Source organism: Dysidea avara, chromosome 2 (assembly GCF_963678975.1).
Source record: "Dysidea avara chromosome 2, odDysAvar1.4, whole genome shotgun sequence".
NCBI lineage: Eukaryota > Metazoa > Porifera > Demospongiae > Dictyoceratida > Dysideidae > Dysidea > Dysidea avara.
Genome location: NC_089273.1, coordinates 52886554 through 52911153, shown reverse-complemented (window position 1 = coordinate 52911153; position 24600 = coordinate 52886554). Strand labels below are relative to the sequence as shown.

At 37.9% G+C, this 24600-nt stretch overlaps 2 protein-coding genes across 2 annotated transcripts; one reads left to right on the top strand and one right to left on the bottom strand.

Moving 5' to 3' along the window:
* Positions 1–82: 82 nt before the first annotated feature.
* Positions 83–19307, bottom strand: LOC136247649 (uncharacterized). Its single transcript, XM_066039441.1, has 11 exons — positions 18971–19307; positions 10966–11308; positions 10806–10916; positions 9440–9547; positions 9265–9394; positions 9076–9207; positions 7683–7760; positions 4737–4895; positions 4405–4476; positions 3918–4017; positions 83–277 (listed from the first exon to the last, which is right to left on the bottom strand). The coding sequence occupies exons 4-11, from the start codon at positions 9478–9480 to the stop codon at positions 207–209; spliced, it is 783 nt and encodes a 260-aa protein (XP_065895513.1). The 5' UTR covers positions 9481–9547; positions 10806–10916; positions 10966–11308; positions 18971–19307; the 3' UTR covers positions 83–206.
* Positions 19108–23052, top strand: LOC136248231 (protein NLRC3-like). The gene is made up of 3 exons (XM_066040041.1): positions 19108–19114; positions 20461–20718; positions 20765–23052. The coding sequence occupies exons 1-3, from the start codon at positions 19108–19110 to the stop codon at positions 23050–23052; spliced, it is 2553 nt and encodes an 850-aa protein (XP_065896113.1).
* The last annotated feature ends 1548 nt before the right edge of the window (positions 23053–24600 follow it).

Sequence of the window (24600 nt, the reverse complement as noted above, 5' to 3'; positions counted from 1 at the left end):
TTTCTGTATCAAGATATTGCCACATTGATATGTATTACAGATCCCTAATCAGTTGTTTTAAACATTCACATAATGAGCCAGTTATGCTTAATGTATCATGTATTAATTTTATGCATATCAGATATACAATACATTTACAAGTAATTAATATTCACCAGCTATAAACAAAATAGTTATTGCATATCACTGTTGTAGCTAGCTGCTTCTTAGGTGACTAGCACCTGGCTGCTGACCTTTATCCGGAAGTTGCTGTCAATGTTGAATACAGTAGCTATACCTGTGGACAATAGCAAAAGTACATGGATGATTATAATTAGTGGCCTGTATAGGCTTTGAACATATTCCTACATATAATATTTATGAATTGACGTACTTTTAGGACAGACATCATAATTGTGATCATAACACTAACTACTATAAGATAGTTATTTATTGCCATTTTTACTACTTTACATTTACCTTTACTACATGTGGTGATTCCTCAACCAGAGATATATCTACTATATTAGGAAGTAGGGATGACATGATAGTCGTGACATACGACATGTCGTGACATAAAGTTCCATGATATGTTTCTTTGTCATGACACGAATATTTCTTAATGATGCACACCTTTGTCATTCATTGTAATGTAGTAGATGGTAGAAGAAAATACAAATAAGTTGTTGTTAATGCCATAGTTGTACAGATACCACCAATATTTAAGTTGATATTTTGTAAACATAAATCATTTCATAAGTAAAATGCGTTGAAAAACTAAGAATTACTTATGTCGTGACACAAATCTCCATGAAATATGACATAATGTCGTAGCATCCCTAATAGAAAGTCTCTAATCATTTAAAAGGCAATCCTGGATCAGGTAGCACAAGTCGTCATTTATCGAACACATTTCAATAATCACTAATAATTCCTTACCACAACAACACACAGACTTCTGGTTTGGACTATTCAACAGAGCAGCCTTTGGTCTCTCTGGATACCAAGTTGTATGCAAATCACACCAACACATTATGAGTTATGTGTGAAACAGTAGAGCCTATCATTTACCACTCCTCAAACACTGGTACGTAATATTGAACAGCCGTACTTCACTCAATGACTAATTTTGAACAATTTGCACATTCCAATGAATAACATACTAGAGAGTTACCCTGTCACTTTGAGATTTCTATGGGATATCCAATTACTGAATAACAATCTGTAACAGAAATTTTACGGAGATTGAATACACCATTCATAAGTTATTCAAGTTACACTGAAACCATGGTTGTTATAGGAGTACTGTTCTGCTCATAACTTGAGACCTGTTGGTTTGATTTACTTAAAACTTGGTATTCAGGGAGAAAAAATACTTCTCTATTGAATGGTCCAAACTGAAAGTAGACCATTCTGTAACTTCTCACGCTGTTATGGTGAAGTTACAAACGTTTGTTAAAATAATTGTAATTTTGCTTGCTTACTGCCACCACATATCCACTAGAGCCTCTGGAGCCCTTTACCAATAAAAACCACTGAAGAAAACTGTTGTAAATGTTGTATTGGTGGTCCATACAGCTCAAAAAGTCTTTAGTTAGTGTTTACTGGTTTTGGTATGTTGAGTAGCTCGCCTAGTGTGTAAAGTTCGATAATATGTACTGTTTGATAATAGGTGACTTATACTATACAATCTTGGATCCTATATACAATCTTGAATCCTGCCTAAGAACTAGTACACCAATAAAAAAAAGTGCAATAAAATGGTGAGATCAAAATTAAAAAGGTAAGATAAAAATTGAGGTTGACATGTTTCTCACACAAGGATTACCACTACTACTCATTCAGATGCCTTAGCAGTTGGTATGACACTTGAAATACAATAATCCAGACCCTTCGTAGCCATGTGGTTGAGAATAAAATCTTTGAATTGAGCAATAGTGATTCATGACTTTCAAGTGAAATCTAAACAGCAAAAATCCTGGGGCTAAGAGATGAAATTTAAAACATAAAAATCCTGACAAGGGAAATAACTGAAATATACACACCACAAAAGTTTCCAGGTGTACGGTACTTTATCAGTAGTTAACTACATATACATTGTAGTATCCAGTGTTGCACCGATGAGATTTCGCCAATATTCCGATAGCTGATATTGGATAATATTTTCAAGCCGATAAACGTAGTTGATCTGATATAGCACAGCATGTCTACCTTGTAGCAATTTTTACTAGAATTTGATTGTGAAGGACTAATTTAGCTTGTTTATGGCAGCAGTATTGCTATAACAACAGCTGACAGTACACTGAAGCAGTAATAACAACATTGTAATGCAGGAAAATGCAATTCAATGCATTTGTATATATCATTTGTTGTACATGAGCATGTATTTCTAAATACATACACGTATCTGTATCTGCTGCTTTTTTAATCGTGCTGCCGATCTGATACCAATATATAAAAATACAGTCGATATATGGTTTTTCCAATAACCGATCCGATTATCGGTACACCTCTAGTACACACTACAGTCTTGCTAGAGATGTAACTGCTTACTATACAGAGAATTAAAACTTCACGTCTCATAATGCAGGACCAGGTTATATCAGTATCATATACAAACCTAGACCAAAGCCTAAAGCAGTCATACAAAAGATAACTATTGCTGCCTAACATTGGGATGATTGTACATCACTCAGGCACATATGCAAATCTTCCTGGGACAGGACTAGTAACCCACAGGAGGTCTCTCTCTAAAGTTCCACAATGGCCCCAATACCAATTGAGCAAATGCTTCCCCAGTTAATATATTAAAAATTATTAATTTAAAATGAAGTAGAGATCCAAGTGATAAAACATAGTGAAAAAAAGAGATGAATGATGGGAAAATCCCTACATCAGTATAATATAACAATTATTTTGTTCAATGCTAAAGTAGGAAAATTCCCACCAAGCTACTTCTATGCTGTAATACCATCATTCATCTCTTTTATTTCACTACTTTTTATTGCTTGATAATTCATTATTTTTTAATTGATATACTGGTTAGGTTTTTTGTTTTTTGCTATAGCATACAGCTATACACTTGTAACTGTTCTATTAGAGTGACTGCTGTATTAGAGTATCACCAACCAGGGTGTGGGTCACGATTTCATATTTCAATATTTCATATTTCACTGTGCTAGCATTATAAATACAGCTAGACCAATAAAAAGGGAGTGTGGTCATTGTGACCGTGTAAATAGATTATTAAGAGGAGTGGTCTCCGCACTCGATTATTGTTAATCTTTTTATGGGCATGAAGGGTTGGCAGACAAAATTCAAGTTCCATTGATTTTAGAAAAAATTCTATATCCGGTTACTTGTAAATGTTTTCTTTTTTTAATGCTGTATTTGATGTTGATGGGGCAACATTATTATTTCTTTGAGGTGATTGTAATCATGTAAGATGTCTCTAGGATAATTTTAAGGCAGAATTTTAGGTGGCACACCTCATCTAAATAGCACAGAAACCATGCAATGTTGGTTCATTCTAACTACTGTACAAAATTCCCCTACACAAAGCAAATAAAGCAAGTGCCAAACTATGGCTTCTATATATATTAACATCCATCCTTTGAGTTTGTTGTGTCAGCAATATTCTATTACATTGGTGTATCAATTTCTAGATCAACACTAATGATGCCTGTCTTGTCGAGAAAGTCAGCTGATAGTAAGGACCTTTTGTTTTGGCCTTGCCATTTTCATTAGTAAACAAGACCACAGGTTAGCCCTGCTACAGGTTTTCATTATATTTAGTAACTTCAAAACAATGCATTAAATTTCTAAATACAGTGTACATATAATATTCAACTAAATAATGTGTGTTCTATTAGAGAATATGTTGTAAAATAATACACACACACACACACACTGTACACAATCTTACTCAAGACACTTACATGTGAAACGTTTGGTAGGAGGATTTTTCTGTTTGTCCTTACTAGTGGCAGATTGTTTACCCTTCGATGAGTTATCTGGTTCCTTTGCTTCTTGTTCCTCCTATAACAACACACATCTAGTATCAGTACCATATACAATATGTGTACAATACAAGGGGTGGTCATAGGGGAAAGGGAAGTAAAACATATCAAGGGGTTTTATCAATGATGGAGTTTGAAGTATACAACAAATATGGATGTAATTCTGGGAGGTCTGGTGCATGGCAGGAAAAAAATATTACAATGTCTATACATATGAAGGCATGTTTCAGGCCTGGTTCTTCTAAAGGACTACACTTTCTCCAACTTTTCAAACACAAATTATGTAGCTAAAGTCTTTGAGCAGGCTGTAGGACCAGGTGTCCAGCACTTGTGCTGTAAAGCATTAATAAATAAATTTAAAAAAATTAAAAATACACTATACAGTACACCTATACACAATACTTACTGCTAAGAGTAATAATTTCTCCTCTTGTTCTTTCTTCTGATCCTCCTCCATAAATGTTGTCTTACGTGATAACTACAATAATACACAATGACATATGATACACTGTAAATAGACTGAGCCTGTCGTAACAAGGAATAGAACATCAATTATCAATGGCCACATATGAATGATATTATACAATGAACAAAACTTCCTCGTCAGTAAACTGACAGGAACGTGTCACACACACGCACGCACGCACGCACCCATGCACGCACTCACACACACACACACGCACGCACCCACACACACACACACACACACGCACACACACTACACACGCAAACACACACCTTTGTAGTTACAGACAAATTGGCTGCATTAGCAAACTCAAGCACAGCTTGTGGAAGATGTTCAATCAGTCCTTCTAGTGTAGTCAGTGACTTATCCTTCATCAACTTGATATAAAGTGGAGCAATCTTCATAGCATCACAACGGAGAATTGCTGCTACCTACAATGAGACAAACAATATAACAAGTGTTACAGTCCCGTAGGTAACATCCCTAACACTCCTACCAACAACATGAAAAATGTTACTTAACCTTTTTGACTACCTCAAAATAGTGACCATGTTATATAATGTAAACATTGCTACTACAGGACAATCTATTTTTGGAAAATGTACTTTTTTTCCAGATGAAGGAATTGGTACATTCTTGTACAGCACAGCAAAAAACTAATTCTTAACATGATATTATTAAAGATGGTATAGAAACTCCTACAATAGTTGAATTACAACTCATAGCAGTACATAACTACAGTAGCTCCCAATAAAATTGTTTAAGGACTTTCACAGGTTCTCACAAGCTACAAAAGGTGGAAGGTTACAGAGTAGTTACTATATAGAACATTTGCTATAGTACATATAGTCTAATATAACAACCAGTGATAAGTGACCACTAGCTACTCTATTACTGTAACAATGTTATTATGGACTATTGGTTACATGTAGTGAAATATTATATATACTTCTCTATAATGGTCACTAGAGGTGACCTTAATAATGAGGTGTAACAATAGTTATTAACATGTGTACACTATTTGTGACTGTATTTGTAATGTTAAGTGATCAAGGATGATAAACACACATACCTCATGTATACCATGGGCTATTGATTGTCGAACACTAAGATTGTCATCTGTTGCAAGTTTGTTAAGGATTTCCAATAAATCATGTTAATTTTTTTCTTTCCCATGAAACATCACCATAGCCTGTTAAAGAAAAGAAAAATGTCTACACACATGATAGTATTATTACAACACACACATGATAGTATTATTACAACACACACATGATAGTATTATTACAACACACACATGATTTTGCATGGACATATACTGTAAGAACATATGGTACTGCAGAGTACAATATAACAGTCGGCCCTCGGCCATTTTCCGACCAAGTGATGCTGTTGACCGATCAATGTAGCCGTTGGTCGGCCATTTGTGCCGATCAAATTTTTTACAACTGTAATTCTTTATTATTAGTCTTTATAACATGTAATATTATAGTTATTATTATTGTCGTATCGTTAACTTTCCTTACCGAAGCTATTTAATCACTACGTGAAGTCTCGATCCCGTCGAAGCATCGACTCGATGCGCATGCGTAAGCTAGAGCACCGCACCTCGTATTTACCCAAATTATCGATTGTGGGTTACTGTCGATGTTGTGAAGAAGCGATCACTACACTGACTACACGAGTGGTGCCTTCCAAGAGAAGAAAAGAAAGTAATGTTTGCGAAGTGGAGGTACGATATTAAGTATAAGATGGCCATTTCGTGGTTATAATCTGTAGAGATGCAGTGGCTGGAGAAAGTGGAAAGGTCACGTGATAAAAGTGTTCTGCACACGGAAAGTTCGAGAGTAAGTTTTGATCTATTGCTATTCACGAGAGAAACTTTAGCAATTACTAGTTGATAATTCAATCTGTGCTGACTCAACACCACTTGTAACAAAGCATTTAGCCTAGCTAAGTCTATAAACTGGCTGTACAATACATTGATTCATAGTTTTTTATTGTAAAATATGTATGCAGCAACACAAATTTGTACATGTATTACTAATAAACACAATTAATTCTCTGTAAAATGTATGTGCATAAAGTTCAGTGATAAGTAGCTGAAAGTGGTCTCAGATTCAATCTCAGAGTGATCCTTTTTCAAAAATTTCCTGAGGGGGCATGCCCTCAGACCCCCCTAGAAGGTTTGTGCTTCACACTGCAGGGTGTACTTTGCACACTAGGTTAGTACACCTCTATCTTATGGCCATGTAATTTCATAAATGGCCAATCAAATTTACTTTTGATTGGCCATTCTGTCCGAGCAATAATTTTCCCTTATATTGTACACTGTACTGCTCAAATGTAACGTTGTACTCACTCGCACTGTGCTTGATTGCAAGTAATTAAAAAAAACTTGCTAATTAAAAGGCGTGGCACTTGTTTCCTTCGCGAGTATTCATCCAGGATGAATACTCGCAAAGGAAACAGGTGCCACGCCCTTTAATTGCTAATTAAAGGGCGTGGCACCTGTCACTTGCAATCGAGCGACACGAATGAGTGCGACGTTACATTTGAGTGATACCGTACATACATACATATGTACACATCTACATGTATGTATGCCTACAGTAAAAGGTAAAGAGAACAAAAACACAACACACTTAGAAATATATCACCGTAATCTTTATGGTACAAGCTAAGCCTTATCCTAAGGGTAAACAATAGATTTGGGAGAGCAGTGGCAATATGCAGTAACAGCATGTCTGTATCTAACAGAGCTACATGTGGTACAGATTTAATTCAAAGAGCCTAAGTCAGTGGTTGATATATTGTCAGACACATAATTAGTAAGCTTACAAAGTTTATAAACAGATAAACAGCCTACATACTAGCACAATGTGAACTGCTAAGCTGAATAAAACCTGTTCTTCCCGTTTCCTTATAATTATCACAGTTGGAGTATTATCACAATACTCCATTACAGTGGTCCCTCCCTAGGTGTGTTTGGATAATGGAAAAGTTCAGATAACTGAAGCCCGTAGATTTATGTAGAGTTCAGTTAAAATAGAACATACACTTTAGGCAAAATACTCTAATAGAGCAGTCACTTTAACAGTTCGGATAACAGAACACTCTGATAATTGATGGTCAGATAATGGAGGGACCACTGTATAGATATGTGTAATACATAAATCACTACCATGTAATGTTACGTGTTACACTACACTACTTACAGGTATGTTATAGGCACAGTGATGTCTCAGTTCAGACTCCATGTCATCATTAGTTGGTGATAATGATACACATGACACCTACACAATACACACATACAAACAGAAGGCAAAACACATAATATTAACCTCGATGTATTTAGTACGTTAGTCCAATGTAAACTTGGAAATGATCAAAAGTGTCAAATTGTTCTGATTATCAAGGTGTCCTGGTATTCCAGGTCAGATTGTACTAAGGGACACTTTTGCACTTTAACCCTTAAACCCACATAATCCAGAAAACTGGATTTAACCTTAATACATATGCCTTGCACAAAGCACTGTAACTTTCAAAGAATCTGTCCTAGGCTATGCAAATTATGTCATTCTACTTGTGATGTAACTAGGATTTAAAATGATACCTAGGGTTTTACCCTAACACTAAACGGTGAGGCCAAAACTAGCCATGCACATAAGTAACTTTTCGGTAAGAAAACACGCAAACCTTTTATAAAATGATCCATAACTCGATAGTGGTTGCTCCTATCATCTTGCAACAAGTTCTGTTCGATTCACCATTAAATTTTCCATCAGAACATATATGACTCACATGAGTAAATCCACAATCAAAATTAAACACATGGTTAGAATTTGAAACACGGGGAAGTGACTTGCTGGTGTTCATCACTTCATGCCACTGTAGTTACAGTGTTCATTTAATCTTCTCAAAGTACCTAAGCCTTGTAGTGCTTATGGGCTCTTGTTTACACACCACCGCAAACACAAAATACGCTTTATATATAACATGAGATGATCCAGGATAATAGCTGGATGATGTTAATATTCGCTTACACTTCTACACAAACTATTACCGCAGACTGTTCTACTCCTTCTTTGTGATAACGGTGTATCTAATATCTATAATGATAGATGGTTAGTGATCTTCATGACATAGCTAATGAATCCATAATGAGTATCCTTTAGTGTAAAGAACCTGTCATGAGTGGTGATCGGCAATCAATGTTCAGATCACTGTTATCAGTTAGCCAATGATAAACAGACCTGAGTGATAATTAACACAATGAAGTGGTGATCATGATCACTTCTTAATGGCATCAACTTGCCAGATCTCACTGGAATCCATTCCAAGCAAAAAAGGCCATAAGCCTAGCCTAGCCTCACGGAACTAAAATTAAGCGTATTTATAAATCAATTTATTTCTTTTGAGGATCGCTTATTTTATACACCACTACGAGTAGGTGCCATTACCTTTCAAGTGGTACCTATAGCAAATACACAACTACACAATGAAATACACAAATACCAGATGAAATACACAAATACCAGATGAAATACACAAATATTAGAAGAAATACACAAATACCAGATGAAATACACAAATACCAGTTACACTTACCCTATCATGTATATACACTCCACCAGTACAACCATGATGGATCCTACACTTCATCACTATTGGATTAGCATCTTGTTTGATCTCTATACCAGCTATCCTGTTTGTGTGGATGTCATTGTCTTCTAGTATGCCCTGGGGGAGGATTAGGGGTTATCCCTTATCACCAGGGGGATTACCCATGTTATTTACCTGTCCATCTTGGAATATAAAGAACCCAACATCTTTGCCGTGATGTATGGTATTACTATGGAATATTGGACTAGCATAGTTCTTAATCCATACTCCAGCTAGTTTGTTGTCATGGATATCATTATATTGGCTGTGTGAGGTCATGTGATGTCATGTAAGGTCACATGATGCTGACCTTAGCATGGTTATCAACAAACACACCCACATTACTAGCATCAGCAATGACACAATTTCTAACCAAAAGCATTAGCTTCACTACCATGAATGTAGACACAAGATCCATCTAAAAACCATTATACATGATCAGCAGGATAATCTGGTTTAAGATATGACTGAACTATTGCACACACAACCAACAGTCCTACCCAGTTGTCAAGGTAACCTGTACACTACTCAGACTAATAGGCTAATCCTAGGTCTAGTAACCAACAAGAGGAAGAGCCATGTCTCATAGGTGAAACTGATGAAGAGCTCACACGCACGCACACACACACACATTCGCACACATGCTACACACACACACACACTCGCACACATGCTACGCACACACACACACACACACACACACACACACACACACACACACAAACACACACACACACAAACACACACACACACACACACATACTACACTACACACACAGATGGACACACACGACATACACAACCAGAGACAGACACATATACATACAGTACATACACACATACACAGGGGCGGATCCAGGAGCCAGTAAGGGGAGGGGCACAAACAGGCTAAGTTGGAGGTGGTTGGAGAGATTCAGATTTTCTGACTAGTTGCTGCATTTTTGAAGCAGCAAATAATCACCTCTTAGTAGTGTCTCACTGATGATTTTTTTTGCCATTTTTGCCTTTGAAAATGGTTGTGAAATCTTAAAAGCTGCTAAAAGGCTCCAAACGTCTTAAACAACAGCAACACGATAATTAATTTTAGAGGCGCTTAGTACTCACGAAGGTGCTGCATAACAATTAACAGCTAATTTGACATTGGTTTGCTTACGTTTCAGGTGAAACTGTAATAAGTGCTAGTAAAATGTGCATATTTTCATGAGTTGCATAGCTAAACTGATCTTGGCCTGACATAAAGTTTAGTATTTTAATCACAAGTATGGCTGGCTCTTCCACAAGGTGAGAGGGGGGGGGGGGGGGGGGGGGGCATTTGCCCCAAATGCCCCATCCTGGATCCGCCATTGATACATACACACAAACATGTATGTATTGCCATAGACACAACACACACTGCAGACAAGACATACACACATAAATACAGACACACAGACATATACACATATACGTGCACACAACAGAAATACACACACATACAAACGGACACACATAATACAGACGGAAACACATACACACATTACAGATACACACAACACACAGATATTGACAAATATACACAACACACATGCATAAATACAGACACACAGACATACAGAGGGACATAAGGACATACACAACTAGACGGACACATACAGCACAGTGTACACATACATACAGATACATACATACACACAGACCTACAATGAGAACTATTACTAACATAACATCTTTCAATTGTGGGACAACAATTTTGCTGGGATGGAGATGGTGTAACTCTTATGTAGTGGAGACTCTGGTAGAATGTTAAACTATGGGATGGTTTAGTTATGATTACACTTCGAATCAATCAGAACTCACCTCGATGTTCATGTTGACAACAACAACATGGCATGCCTCCTTGGTGAACTCCAACACACTGTGGTCATAGTAACTAATGGTAACCAGCTTGTCTCCTAGCAACGATATAACAAATACATTTAATGAAGTATTAAAATAATTGTGACCCAGTCTGGGAAAACCAGCCCTTCCAAAAGTATTGAGAAACGCCGGTTTTAAATTTACACGTTTTACAACAATTTATTACCTTCCAGATCATTCACTGAAGTAGTCAACAGCTAAGTTTCCCACCATTTTAGATAGTTTTTAAAACGGTGGTTGGCTGTATCAGGCAAGCTCCAAAAGGGGTGGGAGGCGGGGGGGCCTGGAAGGCAGGAAAGATGCTGTTTAAAAATTGAAAAGGAACATTATGGGATGAATTAGGCTAATATTATTAAGTTATGGGCCATTCAGGTCTTAAAATTAGCTATAATAAAAGGAAATTCACAGCAGATGTATTTATCCAACATAACAGAGTTGTACAGCCACATACAGCCATTCCCAGGCTGACCAGAGCTTCATTTAGGCCCTACACCACACGTACGGATTGCCACTGGGCTTGGGATAAGCAGCCAGCAAAACCAGACCACTCAAGTCTAACTGATTTTGATTGTGGAATTGTAAAAAATCGAATCTCCTGACATGGGCGATAATACCGGTTTTCCCAGACTGGGTCACAATTGTGACTGTGTACTAAGTTGTTTGTTGTAATTTTCTCTGTTAATTCCACACTGTTCTCATACACTCTATCAGGGAGACAACTGGGATATTTCTACCAATTATTTTCTGTATCTGATGTGTGATCAATATAAGATCGTTCATATATCGCTAATAACTCATTTAAGGGGTGTAAAATATTACTGACAGGTACTACCAATAATCCTGCTATAACACAATTCACTACATCTGATATGTATGCAGTGTCAACCACCATGAAATGGAACAATCAGGAAATCAATTAACACATACATGTGACGTGCTAGAACTATGGACTAACACATCTAAACAACAATTTTACTATAACATACAATCATTATATGTAACCTGCTGAGCAACTTGTTTGGATAATTCGGTTTTTGAAATGTCATTGAAAAAGACATCTGCTACAAAAATAATTTTACGTGTGTTTTAATCGCTTCAGTAAACAGTGAAAGAAGACACAATGTAGTGATACAGGCTCTATGAAATTTATATACCCAAAAGCTCAAATCTGTAACACTCTCACTTTGCCCGTGCACTACAGATTTGTGCCTTTGAATTTCAGACTCCACATTGTGCCCGTATAACTGCTTTAGACTCTATTTTACATTACACTCAGATTACTTATCTCATCCATGGCTGTTTCTGCTGTAAGCTTGGAAAAAGCTGCTGGTTTTATTGCGATAATACCAGCGCCATGGCAACTGTGTATGCTCACACGACAAAATATGCACCCTCATTACATCACTGCATGTGAAAAATGCATATATACTGATTGGATTTTGAGCATATGTTATATTGTGCCTGAAGGCATGGAGTGTATTAGACAACAAGGTGGAGTATATGAGATTTACTGCCCACTCAAAACAGAATAAATAGAGTCTAAACTTCTAACATACTATACCAATTCATTTACCTCTTCATGGGAAGTAAGAATACCTTCTTTACCATGAAGCAAATGTATGTGTGTTTGGTTAGTTGAGGTAAATCATAACTTTATTATTGTTGCCTTTTCTAAGCTTTTTGCTTAATAGCATGGGTGTACATTATTTAGGCCAAAAACAATACTTGCCCCAGTTATCCTCTGTATCCCATTGTACTCAACACTCATGATTGATTAACTGTTTTTCATATAGACACTGTATAAATCAATTGCTCCTTGTTGTCTATCACTACAACCAGAGGAGGTTGGACATGCACACGTGAGCACATACATTTTGTATTGAAAGTTTAACCAAGTACTCACCAAAGTTTTCACAAATTACATTCAAGAGCACACTTTCAAGTTTAGTCTATTGATCAGCCGATCTACCCAACTCTATCCCACTACTCCAGGCATGTAAATTGCTTTTGAAATCTACGGGGATCACATGTGTAAGCATTTGAAGGTGGAATTGATGTGTAAATACATCATGTACGTGTATTTAAGCACAACAATTGTTGAAGAAAGCAAAGTGCATACTAACATAGCCTCCCATAGCAAGTCCCAGGGTATTGAAAAACAAAAGCGGACACCGCTGCTAGCTTGGCCTCACAGAGAATCGAACAAAGAAATAGAAACTTGCACACTCACCTGCAATAAGAATTTTCTGTGAAGCACAAGGTAACATGGTGTGTGGATATTGCTAAACATTTCTTCTATCACTTCCTCCTCATCACATATTAGAAATATGTAATTAACAGTAATAAATTTCAGAAGCACTTATATCGTGTCCAACGCTACAACTCTAAAAGCACTTATCAAATAAGGAGCAAATTTAATTGCATTTCCCCTGCACATCTTACAAACACAGTTACACACCACCACAGACACAGTTACACACCACCACAGACACAGTTACACACCACCACAGACACAGTTACATACCACCACAGACACAGTTACACAACCAGACACAGTTACACACCACCACAGACACAGTTACACACCACCACAGACACAGTTACACACCACCACAGACACAGTTACACAACCAGATACAGTTACACACCACCACAGACACAGTTACACAACCAGACACAGTTACACAACCAGACACAGTTACACAACCAGATACAGTTACACACCACCACAGACACAGTTACATAACCAGATACAGTTACTCACCACCACAGACACAGTTACACAACCAGATACAGTTACACACCACCACAGACACAGTTACACAACCAGATACAGTTACACACCACCACAGACACAGTTACACAACCAGACACAGTTACACAACCAGATACAGTTACACACCACCACAGACACAGTTACACAACCAGATAGTTACACACCACCACAGACACAGTTATACACCACCACAGACACAGTTACACACCACCACAGACACAGTTACACACCACCACAAACACACAATACACTCTACATATCAAGACACACGGTAGTGTGTCGTGCGGCCCAAGAAGCCGGCGCGTAACGTGAGTATATTGACAGGAAGAAAGAAAACGCAATTTTCGCACATCCGTAGCTCTGTGCTTCCTTGATGAAACAAGACGATTTTTGCTGTGGACATTCCCTCCAACTGCAGCACTCCACATTCCAAATTTGAGCGAAATCGCTTTGCGCGTTCCCGAGATATGCGACTGCAAAAATTGGCTCAGTTTCTTCGTTTTTTTCTTCTTCTTCTTCTTCTTCTTCTTTTTCTTTTTCTTGTCGCACACTTACAAAAATTGCTATAAAACTCGAACGCCATATCCGATTGCCTTGAAATTTGGCACACAGAAGGGGGGTATAAAGGCGCATCTCGGTACCAACTTTGGCTGGAATACGATAAACAGGCAAAGAGTTATGAGCGATTATTCACGAAAATTAACACCAATATGTTGTCACGCCTACAGGGTAAACCGCGTATGGGAAGAAGCTGAAAATCGGTGGGTGAATAGGTTAACTATTGAACCTCAAACCTTTTGTGGTTTGAAAGAAATCGAGCTAAAAAACAGGAAGATACAACGAAAAAACCAACAGTGTGTAACAATTACGCAATCGAAATTAGCTAATAAAAACCTTCTACTTGCCACGCCTACCAGATAAACCACTTGGGGTATTGCTTTGAAAATCGCTGTATAGATGGAGTAGTCATCTTAGAAAGGCTCTTCAATGGTGTAGAAGAATCAGACTTAAAGCCACGGAGTTATAACACGAAATCCAACTTGGTGCAGCATATGCGAGATCGAGATACTCTAATAGAGCAGTCATCCTAATAGAGCAGTCACCCTGAAGAGAATTCAAGAGATCAGCTAGAAACAAGAAACCTGTATAGAGATCAGCTACACACAAGTCACCCTGTAGAGAGATCAGCTAGAAGAAGTTACCTTGTAGGGAGTTCATGCAACTATGGAAATGGATAGTTCAGCTAGAAAAAATCACCTTGTATAGAGTTCAGCTACAAAGAAACCACCATGTAGAGAGTTCAGCTACAAACAAATCGTCCTGTGGAGAGATCAATAGAAGAAGTTACCTTGCAGAGAGTTCAGCTACAAAGAAACCATCATGTAGAGAGTTCAGCTACAAACAAATCTCCCTGTAGAGAGATTAGCTAGAAGAAGTTACCTTGTAGAGAGTTCAGCTACAAAGAAACCATCATGTAGAGAGTTCAGCTACAAACAAATCTTCCTGTAGAGAGATCAGCTAGAAGAAGTTACCTTGTAAAGAGTTCAGCTTCAAACAAATCACCCTGTAGAAAGATCAGCTAGAAGAGGTCACCTTGTAGAGAGTTCAGTTACAAAGAAACCACCATGTAGAGAGCTCAGCTACAAACTAGTGACTTTGTAGAGACATCAACTAGAAGAAGTTACCTTGTAGAGAGTTCAGCTACAAACAAATCACCCTGTAGAGAGATCAGCTAGAAGAAATTACTTTGGTGAGAGTTCAGCTACAAAGAAACCACCACGTAGAGAGTTCAGCTGCAAAGAAATCACCCTGTATAAAATTCTGCCACAAGCAAATTGCCCTGTAGAAAGATCAGTTAGAAGAAGTTACCTTGTAGATAGTTCAGCTACAAACAGATCTCCCTGTAGAGAGATCAGCTAGAAGAAATTACCTTGTAGAGAGTTCAGCTACAAAGAAACCACCATGTAGAGAGTTCAGCTGCAAAGAGATCACCCTGTAGAAAATGCAGCCACAAACAAATTGCCCTGTAGAAAGATCAGTTAGAAGAAGTTACCTTTTAGAGAGTTCAGCTACAAAGAAACCACCCTGTAGAGAGATCAGCTAGAAGAAGTTACCTTGTAGATCGTTCAGCTACAAACAAATCACCTTGTAGAGAGATCAGCTAGAAGAAATTACTTTGGTGAGAGTTCAGCTACAAAGAAACCACCACGTAGAGAGTTCAGCTGCAAAGAAATCACCCTGTATAAAATTCTGCCACAAGCAAATTGCCCTGTAGAAAGATCAGTTAGAAGAAGTTACCTTGTAGATAGTTCAGCTACAAACAGATCTCCCTGTAGAGAGATCAGCTAGAAGAAATTACCTTGTAGAGAGTTCAGCTACAAAGAAACCACCATGTAGAGAGTTCAGCTGCAAAGAGATCACCCTGTAGAAAATGCAGCCACAAACAAATTGCCCTGTAGAAAGATCAGTTAGAAGAAGTTACCTTTTAGAGAGTTCAGCTACAAAGAAACCACCCTGTAGAGAGATCAGCTAGAAGAAGTTACCTTGTAGATCGTTCAGCTACAAACAAATCACCCTGTAGAGAGATCAGCTAGTCTAAGAAGAAGTTATCTTGTAGAGAGTTCAACTACAAAGAAACCACCCTGTAGAGAGATCAACTAGAAGAAGTTACCTTGTAGATCGTTCAGCTACAAACAAATCACCCTGTAGAGAGATCAGCTAGAAGAAGTTACCTTGTAGAGAGTTCAGCTACAAAGAAACCACCATGTAGAGAGTTCAGCTGCAAAGAAATCACCCTGTATAAAATTCTGCCACAAACAAATTGCCCTGTAGAAAGATCAGTTAGTAGAAGTTACCTTGTAGAGAGTTCAGCTACAAAGAAACCATTTTGTAAAGAGCTCAGCTGCAAACAAATCACCAGTACAGAATTCAGCTATGAACAAATCACCCTGTAGAGAGATCAGCTAGAAGAAGTTACCTTGTAGATAGTTCAGCTACAAACAAATCTCCCTGAAGAGAGATCAGCTAGAAGAAATTACCTTGTAGAGAGTTCAGCTACAAAGAAACCACCATGTAGAGAGTTCAGCTGCAAAGAAATCACCCTGTAGAAAATTCTGCCAGAAACAAATTTCCCTGTAGAAAGATCAGTTATAAGAAGTTACCTTTTAAAGAGTTCAGCTACAAAGAAACCATCATTTAGAAAGTTCAGCTTCAAACAAATCATCCTGTAGAGAGATCAGCTAGAAGAAATTACCTTGTAGAGAGTTCAGCTACAAAGAAACCATCATTTAGAAAGTTCAGCTTCAAACAAATCACCTGTAGAGAGTTCAGCTACAAACAAATCTCCCTGTAGAGAGATAAGCTAGAAGAAGTTACCTTGTACATAGTTCAGCTGCAAACAAATCTCCCTGTAGAGAGATCAGCTAGAAGAAGTCACCTTGTAGAAATTTCAGTTACAAAGAAACCACCATGTAGAGAGTTCAGCTACAAACTAGCCACCTTGTAGAGACATCAGCTAGAAAAGTTACCTTGTAGAGAGTTCAGCTACAAACAAATCTCCCTGTAGAGAGATCAGCTAGAAGAAATTACCTTGTAGAGAGTTCAGCTACAAAGAAACCATTCTGTAAAGAGCTCAGCTGCAAACAAATCACCTGTACAGAATTCAGCTCCAAACAAATCACCCTGTAGAGAGATCAGCTAGAAGATATTACCTTGTAGATAGTTCAGCTACAAACAAATCACCCTGTAGAAAGATCAGTTAGAAGAAGTTACCTTTTAGAGAGTTCAGCTACAAAGAAACCATTCTGTAAAGAGCTCAGCTGCAAACAAATCACCTGCACAGAATTCAGCTACAAACAAATCACCTGTAGAGAGTTCAGCTACAAACAAATCTCCCTGTAGAGAGATCAGCTAGAAGAAGTCACCTTGTAGAAAGTTCAGTTACAAAAAGAAACCACCATGTAGAGAGTTCAGCTACAAACTAGTCACCTTGTAGAGACATCAGCTAGAAAGGTTACCTTGTAGAGAGTTCAGCTACAAAGAAACCATTCTGTAAAGAGCTCAGCTGCAAACAAATCACCTGTACAGAATTCAGCTACAAACAAATCACCCTGTAGAGAGATCAGCTAGAAGAAATTACCTTGTAGATAGTTCAGCTACAAACAAATCACCCTGTAGAAAGATCAGTTAGAAGAAGTTACTTTGTAGAGAGTTCAGCTACAAAGAAACCGTAAAGAGCTCAGCTGCAAACAAATCACCTGTACAGATTCAGCTACAAACAAATCACCCTGTAGAGAGATCAGCTAGAAGAAGTTACCTTGTAGATAGTTCAGCTACAAACAAATCACCCTCAGCTAGAAGAAATTACCTTGTAGAGAGTTCAGGTACAAAGAAACCATCATGTAGAGAGTTCAGCTGCAAAGAAATCACCACTGCCCAAATTTCAAGGCAATAGCTCTTTCCAATCTGAAGTTATCAATTGTCAAAGTTGGCAAATTGGATGTGTGGAAGGCCCCTTTTCGCAAATCCGGTCACATATGTATTATATGTGACCGGATTTACGAAAAAGGGTCTTCCACACACATCCAATTCTTTGAACTTGAATGACCATACCTTTGTGCTCAAAGAAGAAACTAACCTGAAATTTTGTTCATGCATTAACCTATGTTGTTACTCATCACTGTCCAAATTTCAAGGCAATACTATTTTCCTATCTGACATTATGAACTGCCAAAGTTCGTAAATTGGATGTGTGTGGAAGACCCCTTTTCGCAAATCCGGTCACATATATATAATTTGTACATTTACTGATAAAATATTTAAAGTACATCTACTTCATCTTTTCTTCTTCCTGTAGTAAAGAAAAAAAACATAGGTTAAAAAATTCCCAAAGTTGGCCATAGGCCGGCTTTGGGGTATACAAATACAAAAAGGAATGAAATGGACTAGAAAACGACAATTCAGGTGAATTTTTGTGCCGCTTCACAAAATTTACCTGAATTGTCATTAATAAAATTTTTACCATTAACCTACCATCACAGCCATTTCTTGGCCGCCACCTTGGATTTCACATCTTTTTCACCATAGCCTTTCTGAGGGCCGCACACTTTTTTTACAGCTTGGCTGTTTTGGATTAGATAACATAATCACAGAGGACGATAAGAAGATGACCTTGGGTAATAGACGATGTTGATTATTCACTAACACTCCTACGCAAACTATTAGCTCCATCACATCACCACAACTTCCGCCAATTGTTCTACTCCTTTATGATAACGGTGTATCTAATATCTATGATGATAATCGTAATGGAAGGTTAGTGATCTTCATGACGTAATGAATCTATATTAATGATTATCCTTTAGGGTAAAGAACCTGTATTGAGTGGCGACGGCGATCAATGTTATTTTAGTCAACGATAAACAGACCTGAGCGACACTTAACACAACGTGATCTCTTCTTAATGGCGTCACCTTCCCGGATTTCACTGGGATCCATTCCAAGCGGAAAAGACAGTAAGTCTTGCCTCACAGAACCTCGCACAGAACTACCGTACGCAAAAAAATTTGACGAATTCAGACTTCAGCAGATTTGACGAATAAAATGTTGACGAAAATCAAAAAATTGTAGGCAAAACCTGTACTTTTAAGGGCGCTTATAAATATTTGACGAATTTAAATTAGACGAATAAACCATAGATAATAGACACCCCTACCTGGATTGGAAGCACACGTATAGTGCCCATACAAAACTACTGTTCTATCCGCGTTTCGCGCCTGAAGTTTTCAAGCACTCTTTTTCATTCGAAGATTCTGTTTTACTGTCTGGATACAGCTTGGTTGCTTTAACTAGTAAGTTTAGTAGATTGTTTCTTGGGTGGCGATTGGCCTACTACTGGTATAGGCGCTTTCCGTATAAAAAGTATATGAACATGTTTGTGAAAATGGCGGGGTGAACAAGTTTAGTTTAAGGCTGATGCTTATTACTAACTAATGCTACGTGTACTGGTATGTGTTTCATGGTATATTCGCTCCAGTTTAGTCAAGTATCACCTTTCGCGCTTGTCAAACTTCTACCTAATACACATCAGTACACCCACTATGAATAGGCCAAACCTTATATTCCATAGCGGTAGGTTTACTACTCACCAGTAAGCAAAACATGTTCTTATAAAATATACTCCCGGTACTGTGTATAGTATAAAGGGCGCGAAGCGCGGATAGATTAGGTGGCGCTTAGAAGTTTCCAATCCAGTATGGGGTGTCTATTATCTATGAATAAACCGATTCGTCAAAATTTCCTTGCGTACGGTATAAACCTTTTATTTCTTTTTAGGGGCGCTTATTCAATAAACACCACTAATACTAAGCGCCATTACAGTTTAAATGGTACCTACAAGCAAGAGTACATAATATTTATATATGGGCCTACACATAAATATTATGTACTCTTGCTACAAGCAGATACCACATGCCGTTTAGTCTAAATGTCGGTAATTTCCTGGTTTTTGGGCTAATAGTCTGTAGACCTCCATAATTATGTTTTGTAAATAATCAATCCACACAAAATTTTTTTTTTAACATTTGCCCCTTTGAATATTTTGGCTATGCAAATCACACATATATTTACTGAATAGCAACTACAACAATTAAATATTACAGGAGATGAGAGACCTGAGGAACGAGACATAAACAGTCATGTTGTCCCATATTGTGCTGCAAACTGGAGAGAGTTGGGACTTGCCCTAAAAGTGACATCATCACAACTTGACATCATCAATACGGATCATCCTAACAGTTGTGAGGAGAGGTGTAAAGTGATGTTGAGGAGATGGTTACAACAAGATCCATCAGCAACATGGGGTAAACTGGTTGATGCTATCCATTCCTCTACTCTATCATCATCCATCACTAATGGAGGTACTAAACTATTACAGTTGTCATAATTGTAGTTTGTATTGTACAGGTACAGTGGTCTCCCAGTTATCTCGTCATGTGAAGGGAGTCTACAAGCAGACAAGGCTGGATGTTGGGAAGGACACTTGGCTTCCTGAACAACCTAAAGATTTCACTCCAGTAGTGTTAGTACATTATGAAGAACAACGTACCATGAAAGATGTCAACATCATCACTAAAGCAGTCCACACTGGTCACATCAGTGATGTCATCTCTGCTGCTAGTAGTCAACCAGTAACCAAACGTCGTCGGTTAGACAGTCATCAACCATTGAGAGAGGCTCTTCAAACTAGCAAGGTGACAAGAAATGTTGCTGACATACTGAAGCCTTTTGATCAGAGTGATGATCCACAAACAATCCTAATAGAAGGTGCTCCAGGTATTGGGAAATCAATACTGATGAAACACATTTCTTACTGTTGGGCTGAGGGAGATGTGATGAAGAAGATTCAACTGGTGTTGTTGATCTGTCTCAGGGATCCTGGTGTTCAAAAGATGAGATCACTTCAACAGCTTTTGCAGTCCTTCCTGACACACATCACTCACTCTGAAGGAGATATTGCCACTTGTATTCAATGTCTACAACAAGATAACGGAAAGTCCCTTGCAGTCCTTCTTGACGGCTATGATGAAATCCCTGAAGGCCTAAGAGAGAACAGTTTAATAGCTGACATCATAAATCGTAAAGTGTTACCTGAGTGTGAGTTGATAGTGTCATCTCGTCCTCATGCTTCACAACACCTCCATAACAAGGCCACTCTCCGAGTTGACATTCTGGGTTTTACTGAAACAGAACGACAACACTTCATTCAACAATCACTAAAGACACACCCTCACAAAATACCACAACTCACCAACTATCTCCATCATCACACCACCATCAATAGCCTTTGCTTCACGCCATTTCATCTTCTTGTTTTACTGTTCCTCTTTAAGAAGGGATATCCCCTACCGAACAATTCTACTGAACTGTACAAGCTATTCATTAGCCTTACCATCTGCCGACACCTTGCCAAACATGGTAACACTGTCACGCAACCTATCACAGATCTCAACAACCTTCCATATCCCTGTGGCAAGATAATACAACAATTATCAAAGCTTTCCCTACAAGCATTAAATAACAATCAACTAATAATCACTTTGGAGCAAATCAAGTCTGTCTGTCCACAGCTGGAAGCCATACCAGGAGCCACCAATGGCTTTGGTCTCTTACAAGTCGTAGAGCACATAGACATCTTCTATGCAACGAAAACGTTCAATTTTATCCACTTTTCAGTACAAGAATACCTCGCGGCTCACTATGTCGCCAACCTCCCATCCGACGAAGAGCGCTCCATCCTCGAAGAGTATTTCTGGAGCGATATCCATTACAACATGTTTAACCATTACGTTACACTTACCAAAGGACAACGTCCATCGTTTAAGCTGTTCCTCCGTAGTGGAAACGAAGCGATCACCATCGACGATAAATTCCTCGAAGATGAGCTACAGCGTCTTCGCTTCTACAGAATCTTTTACGAGGCTGGCGATATTTCAACTTGTAAAACTATTGAGGAAAAGTTTACTGATAAAATGATCAGCTTTAGCTGGGGTACTACTCTATCACCTAATAACTTAGAAGATCTAACAACATTACTAACCTGCTCGTCCTGTAGAAACTGGAAGAACATTAATTTGGAAAGCTGCCATATTCAAGATTATGGACTCCGATTACTACACCGTAGTCTACACCATTCCAGCATCACAATAGATGACCTCTGGTTGCGCAACAATGACCTTTCTTCCTCCTCAGACAGCTCCCTCAGTGATATCGTCATCACCTGTAAGGTGAAAGTGTTGAATATTAACAAGAACAAAGCTGTTGGGGAAACACCATACTTCTTCACCACCATACTAACACATCCTTCATGTGTGATAGAGGAACTGCACATGTGGGATAACAACTACTCCACCACAAGACCAGTCATGGAGTTGTTCTCTTCACTGAGGGAGAACAAGACAGTGAAGTGGCTGGGGATTAGTGGTAACAACATTTCTGATGATGAGTGTGGTGTGATCTGTGATGTGCTGTGTGTGAACCATACCCTGAGGGTGCTGCATATGCATGGTAACCCAATTACTGGACAAGCCTCACAACGGATCCTGGATGCCCTCAAGAACAATAATACATTAGAACTGCTATCACTACCCTCCTACCCTGAGGACATCATGAAGGAGATTAGATCACTACAACAAGTTGTTAATGAGAAGAGAAGAAGACGAGGATGTGACGTAGAGCTGAAAATTGTGTTTTAGTGATTGTAGAACATTTCTTGTGTTATTACTAAATTGTATTTACCCGCCATTATTGTTATTATTTGATTAAATTAGTTGATTAGATGTTTTGTGGTTAACGAGACATGTTCACTACACCCTCAGGGTACTTCCCTCATTATTAATGATTAGCTGGTTGGTAATGAAGCTATTAACTTGGCATTGAGCTAGCTGTATTTTAGTGATCAAGTTGATAATCAACTAGATCAATACGATGATCAACGAGATCAAAATGACAATCAACCATTGATCTAAGATAGTTTGATTAGTTTTAGTGTTACTACTAACTAGTTGATTATTATTTAAACTAAGTAGTTGTCATGGTAACACTCAACAAGTGTAATACTCTGAAGACAACACTATCAAATACCATTCAGCTGGTTATTGCCGAGTTGTTAATTTTTTGCGAAAAGCTAATTATGTTGCTCCTGAATTATGAAACATAAACGATTTCTCCGTAATTCTTTGGATACTACAGCAATGTTATCAAAGGCAAAACTCCTAGCAAAAATATGGATATATAGGGATTTTAGTCCGTGGTAACATATTTGAGAATTCGCGAAGTTTGGACTAAAACTGAATCATTGGACTACTCATCCCAAATCATTGTTCATTACACGAGTACTAGTTCTATTTGACCTATGGCGACTCTCAAACATATTAAGTTCTATCCTTAAAAAAAACGTTTAGAAATAATTTTCAAAAAAATTAAGCTAGCTACAACTTTAAACTTCTTTACTTTACTATGACATCAACCCTACCTCATTTTTCACTTTGAGTAATACGGATACCACCAGAGGTCACCACCGTAAACTCTTTAAATTTCGATCTCGGCTGCTAGTGAGGCATAATTTTTTCACCAACAGAGTAGTTAATTTGTGGAATTCTCTTCCAGCAGATGTTATTTCTGCACCAACTGTGGCATTGTTTAAGAAGAATCTTGATGATTTATGGAGAACAACAAGATATGGGCACTCTCAAAGGCCTGCGGCCTAGCTTGACAGTCTTGTACTGCCAAGCAATTTTTGTCCATTAATAATAATAATAATAATAATAATAATAATAACCCTCCTTTTACGCAATAAGATATTTTTATTTGTGTCAGACACAATTCCAAGCAAGTAATTGTTTCATTACCAACTGACTATCACAACCTTCCCTTCACCATAAAAGTGTAATACTAAACAATTAGCTACTCACCTTAATGTATTCAAACAACAACAATTACAACACCACTACTATCACTAGTTTAACTAATAGACCTAATAGTAATAATGAACAATAACTCCAACAAGTATTATGTAGTAAAACTCCACAAACTTCTACAAAACTACCTAACTATACACTTTAGAAAGTTTCTAGAACAAATTTTCAACTTTTTATTCTCTAAACACTTGCTACGTCGCTAGACTAAACTAAACACTCAACTTTTACTAACGTAGTAACGAAAATGAAATCCAGCTGGTTTGTGTTGCTAAGCCCGCTCAAATAAAACTAGTATGACCGGTTAGACTAGTTTAAGTAAATTAC